The sequence below is a fragment of the Pteropus medius genome, unplaced genomic scaffold (assembly GCF_902729225.1).
Source record: "Pteropus medius unplaced genomic scaffold, Ma_sr-lr_union100, whole genome shotgun sequence".
Lineage (NCBI taxonomy): Eukaryota > Metazoa > Chordata > Mammalia > Chiroptera > Pteropodidae > Pteropus > Pteropus medius.
The window spans coordinates 10,478,535-10,484,534 of NW_024350325.1; the positions used below are offsets into that span (position 1 = coordinate 10,478,535).

Genomic DNA, 6,000 nt, shown 5'->3' on the forward strand with positions numbered 1-6,000 from the left:
AAATTTAGCCAACTGCAAAGAAGAAATCAACGTGTAATTAAACAAATAGTGTATATAAGCAATGGCTAAGCCTCTCTTCCGAGAGACAAGGCTTTGGGTGTGAATCCCTTCTCCTTTACTTGCTGCAAGGTAATAACACTTAACAACAAAAGTTAATAATAAAACCATTTAATGACAACAGCGTCTTATTCTTGAGCAGAACACCCAAAGTAGCAAACCCCTTGAGTTCCTTAACAAATTCACCTCCCAAGTGTTTTTTCTTTACTTAGAATTAAAATGGTTTTATACTTCCTAAGTATGTACCAGCTTAATAGAGCCAGAGGTCCTGAAAGTACCTATTCAGTGAATCATTTCTCCAGTAACTATTTATTGAATACCTGCTGATGCAAAGCATTATTAGGTGCTCTGTGGAATATCAAGATGAATGAGATAAGGATTCTGCTTGCATAAAACACATAATTTCAGAAAAGGGAGAAGGCATCAAATAAACAGCTGAAGCACATCAAAGTAGAAAGCAATCAGTACATAACTGCAGTACCAATAAAAAGCTATGGAGTTTATGGAGAAAGAGAGATCAGTTTAGAAGTTTAGAGCGGGAAAGCCCTGGAAGGCATCCTGGAGCTCAGCCTTGAACAAATGGGATCTTGATGGCAGGCAAAGACCGTCTTGTAAGTGAGAACCCCACAGGGAAGCACAGAAGCTGGAGTGTGAAGGATGTGTATGTGGAAAAACAGAAGGGTACCTGGAGGGAAGGTTGGAAATGAGATTAGGAAACAAATCAGAGGGGATGTCAAAACTAATCTGAAGAGTGAAACAATGTAAAAGTACAAGGCAAAAATTATTAATAATCCCACATTCCACCTAGAAAATAACAAGTATATCTTTTTTTCTGTGCATGTATGTGAATATACCTGTGGGTATACGCATACCTGAATATGTGTATACATATATTGTATAGATTTTATACAATATATATATTGTATAGATTTTTACAAAGATTGTGTCATTCTACACACACCATTTTCTCAATTAGCAAAAGTTGTGGTATTTTCCATGTCAATACTTCACCTACAACATAATTTCTAAGAGCCATTTAGATTATAAGAGAATTTTTATAAAAATTTATTTGAGGCAAACAGGATATATCTGGAAGTAGGATCTCAAGAGAGGTTGAGAAAAATCCTTCGAGCCACTTAGATTTTCATAGATCACCACTGTTAATGTTGTGTGTGTATATGTAACATTAACAGCACACATATAAACACTCATATATATATATATATATAAAACTTTTTTTTATATATATACACATAACTTTTTGTGGCCTGATTTTTTTTTCATCTTTACAATGTATTGTGGACCTTACTCTTTGTCAGACAGGGCATCAGTAAAGACAGTACTTGCTTTCCTCCACTTTTATATTATTTTTAATCCTCCCCAATTATATAAGCAAAAAATGATAATTTATTGATTTATTTACATTAATTAGTTTACCAATGAGTTTGAAATTTTTGTATGACTTCTTTTGTATGGGTTTTGTTTTTTTATTGATTTATAAAAAGCTAGCACCCTTTAGTCTATATTTACAAATATTTTGACATTTTGTCAATTTTCTTTCAATTTATTAATGGTGTTTATTTGTTACACAGAAGTTTTATAGCTTTATACTGTCAAACTTAGCCACTGTTTTCTTTATGACTTCTGTCCCAGTGAAGGTTTGGGGACATAGCTGGAGCAGTATCAAAGCTGTGCTGCATGAAGCCTGCAGCCTTGAGAAAGCTACTGAAGTGATCCAAGTGACCAACAAAAGGAATGAAGCAAATTCAAGGAAAAGAAAGAGGTAACAGGATTTAGCAAGAAATTGGCTGTGGAGAGAGAAAAAAAATTCACAGATAACTCCAAGGTTTTGAGCTTGGATACCATAGGACACTGATGTCATTAATATAGTGCAGCCCATGGCAGATGAAGTGGGTTTGCTTAGCAAGATGAGGAATTTCTGCTTTATCTGGGGTACAATCACGGTCCCTTCCAAGATTGTCCTCAGTGATCTTCACCCTGAATTCGTCATGTGCAGAAACTGAGAGATAATTAATGTTTCTTGTTTAAGCCACTAAGTTTGAGGCAATATGTTACACGATAACTACTAACAGAGATATTACTTGAAAATATCTAGCTGGTAGATGAAATGCAGAACTTGGGTGCTGAAAGGTTTCAAGGCTGGAGAAAGTTTTAAGAGTGATCTGCTTAGTAGTAAAGATTGAAATGAGGCAATACCACGATGTACAGAAAGAGATGGCAAAGGACACATAGAGGGTGAAGAGACAGAGGCCTGAGAATGAAGAGTCAGATAAACAAAAGAGAGTGAGCAGAGTAGCATGGAAGGAAGCTCTGCAGGCCACTGAAATAAAAGAACATTAGTAGAAATATGCCATGGATCCATGAAAAGGATCCTATAGTGGTAAATATATCATTCTCTGGAAACTATTCACTATACTTTGAGCTCTAATGTAAGTTTGGATAGTCTTTTTATTTTTTCATTTTAAAAAATGTGACAAAATAAATATAAAATTCATAACATTTAACCATTTTTAAGTGTATAATTCAGTAGCTTTAAGTATATTCACATTGTGGAACTTGAGTAATCCATTTTGCACACATTTTGTATAAATCTTTGTCTGCTACTCTATTCATAAATCCTAGAAGGCAACCAACAATTTTGCCTTAAAATTAATTCTAGCATGCAATGGACATCATTGTCCCAATATATTTTGAAATGAATATATCACTAGAGAGAGTGATATAAATACTGACAAAGGGGACTTTAGCAAAAATGACTCCCTTTTAATGACATATGCTTAATTATTCTACAAAATCAGTAGACTAACAATTATACATGGTTTCCTCCATTCATGCAATGCATTCAATAAATATTTTTGAGTACTTATTACGTGCCAGGCACTGTTCTGTATGCTAAGGGAGGCAGACAATAAACAAATGAAGAAATAAGTGAGCAAAATAACCCCAGATCATTATAAATGCTATTAAGAAGATGAACCGGTAAATATTTATTTCCCCAGTCACATCAGCCATATTTCAAGTGCTCCATGGCTACGTGTAACTAGTGGCTACATCTTGGACAATGACAACGAGAGAGAAAGAAAGGAGGAGGAGGGAGAAGGAGGAGGAGGAGGAGGAGGAGGAGAAGGGTGAGAGGGAGGAGGAGGAGGAAGAGGGAGGAGAGAGAGAAGGAGGGAGGGAGGGAGGGAGAGAGAGAGAGGAGGAGGAGGGAGGGAGGAAGAGAGAGAGAGAAAGAGAGAGAATGAACAAATCAGGTGGTATGATAAGGAGTGATTGAGGTTGGGGAACTACCTGAGCTAAGACCTCCTTGCGGAGGTGATCTTAATGAGATAACACAGAGGAAGTTCACCACCCTTGGGCAAAACAGAGAAAAGTCAGAGCACTAGGGGAAGGTGGCATCTCATAGGCCTTGCAGGCCACTAAGGAGTGCCATAGGAGCCAAGGTGATATGAATTCTTTTTATTCTTTTTTCTTTTTTAAAATAAGATAATTATCTTGTAATTATCTTATGATTGTTTGGACAACAAATTTAGGAGGCTGAGTGAACTAGTCAATTTGTTCACACGTGTAAAAACAAAACAAAACGAAATGTGTTTCCTTTTCATACTGGATTAAAATAGCCAGCTGAATATGCTACTGAATATGAACAGGAATTGGAACTTCTTAACTTTACCTTTGTAAAATTGATCTCTTTTATAACACAGTGCTTGCTATCTGATTTCCCTTTGGCCAAGTATGCTTTCCCAAAGGCACCTTCCCCAATGGCCTTAATCACATTGTATTTATCCATGGTCTCCAATGCATGGAGGTTCCTGAAATTAGAGCAATGACATTTTATTGCACGCTTTTTCAAAAATGTTAACAAAATCAGAAAATTGATCACTAAGATGTAAAATAACTCATTTTGCTAAAACTTTCCTTTTAGTCTCACCAAGACAGTCAAATAACTCTTCTCCTTGTGGCCACAAGTAACAAGCAAAATGAGACAAGAGCTTCTCCGTGGGCTCTGAGATCTGACTTGAGTTGTAACTCATGTTTGGTACACTGTAGTGTTGAGATCTTGTGCAAGTCACTTAACTGAGCAAAACCTCACTTCCCTAATTTCTAAAGCGGAAATAATGCTTTTTTTTTTTTAAACGAGTTCTTAAAATGAAAGATTATAATACCTTTAGCAGTGCCACCTCTATAAAGCAGGAATGTTCTTATCCTTGCGTAGTTTCACAGTGCAGCCTTTCTCAGTGGTGAGGTCCTGCCCTCTAGGGGACATTTTGGAAATTTATGGAGTTTTTTTGTGTGTGTTCTTAGAGATGGAGAAGCACTGCGGCATTTAGAAGTGGTAGGCAATGAGACACTGCGGATTCCAAGATGCGAGAAACGGTACCGCACAACAAAGGATTGTCCCGCGGCCCTACAACCTTAGAAAGTCTCCCACATTCATGTCCGTGGAAAAATCCGTTTGTAATTATCTGCGGCTAGTACCCAAATCTACTTTACATCTAAATACAAAGCATTTTTTTTTTTGCAGTTTTAATTGATAGTGGATTTTCAAAGAATGCAAGTACACGTAAATCAAAGCCTGACTGCACTTCGTTTTGTTTGGAACTTTACCAAGAACTGTTCATCGTTTTTGGAAAATCACGCCCCTACTGGCCACACTGCCCCTGGTAGCTGAGACCGACAGTCACGTGACGCCCTGCCCGGGCGTGGGCACCAGGCTACATCAGTCCTTCTTCGAGTCTACTAGCATCAAGCATTTACAGATGGAAATGCAAACTTTATTATAAATTGTTCCTTGCATGTCCTCTTTATACAACTGTTTGGGCATATTGCTGATTTTTTAAAACTGAGTGAGCAAGCAAGTTGTTTTTGAGTAATCTGTGTCAGCGTAGGAAGGGATCAGGTTGGGCACCAGGGGAGGCTGCGGACACCCGAAGACAGTTTTGAGGGAGGCGGATGGGGAATCCGAGCTCGAGTGAACCAGCGCGGGAACCAAGGGCCTGTGACCTTCCAGCCCAGGGGCACAGGAGGTGAAAACCCCAGATTTGGGGGGAAATCTTTCTCCCTTAGAACTACGCTGGAAGGCGGCCAGCGGGTGGGCAGTAGAACTTTAGCTGGAGCGCGTGCGCTGGGTGCGCTGCACGTTGCCATGGAAACCGACGCGGCCCTAGACTGAAAACAGTTCCTCTGCCTCGCGGGTCTCCCCCAGAGTGGGTCCCATCCCTTTCCCCCGGCCAAGGACAAGGGCGGCCCATCCGCTGCATACCTACCTCGCAGACTGCCGGGAGCGGGGCGGAGTGAGAAGAGACCCAGGTGGATCTGGGTTCCTGGCGCCGCAGCGCGCCCGGGCCGCCAGGGCGGAGCCCCGCAAGGGAACGTGGGCGGGGCCCGGGGCCCGAGTAGTGGGAGGACCGAGCCATACAGTCCACCCCAAAGAGGGGGAGAGGCCAGGAAGTGTGGAGAACCCGCGGTGTCACCTCTCTTTGCCTAACGTCAGAACTCCTTTGCTAATACTCAACAAGCACACCGCCCCCATTCTTGTGTGCGGTGTACCAGATGCTTTCCGAACATATTCTGTACAACAAACCACCCAGCAAGGTAGACTCAGAGTTTTACTAATAAGCTAAACTGAGACAGGAAGTTTCTTATGCAAGGTCTCAAATACTGTCAAGAGATGGAGACTTGGAACGGAGTCCTACTCTTCTGGCCACAGCTGGTGGTCTCCCATTGGGTCCTCTTATAAAACTGGTTTGCTGCCCAGTGGCCTGCCAACACGCCGCCCTATGCCCCACCATTCCGTTCCACATGAACGTTTCATTACATGTTTAGTAGTTGAAAAGGATGTAATTTCCAGCAATTATACTGACACAAGTAAAACATAGCCAATGGAATCTAAATACCATGGCAATTTGAAAACCATCATCT

General features: G+C 40.4%; 1 protein-coding gene across 1 annotated transcript in view; it reads right to left on the reverse strand.

Annotated features, from left to right (window-relative positions):
• Positions 1-5,445, reverse strand: part of NEK5 (NIMA related kinase 5) — a 65,370-nt gene extending 59,925 nt beyond the window's left edge. Inside the window, 2 exon segments of the mRNA XM_039839425.1 lie at positions 3,752-3,890; positions 5,346-5,445. Coding sequence (XP_039695359.1) covers positions 3,752-3,868 — 117 coding nt within the window. The 5' untranslated portion in view covers positions 3,869-3,890; positions 5,346-5,445.
• Positions 5,446-6,000: the final 555 nt, after the last annotated feature.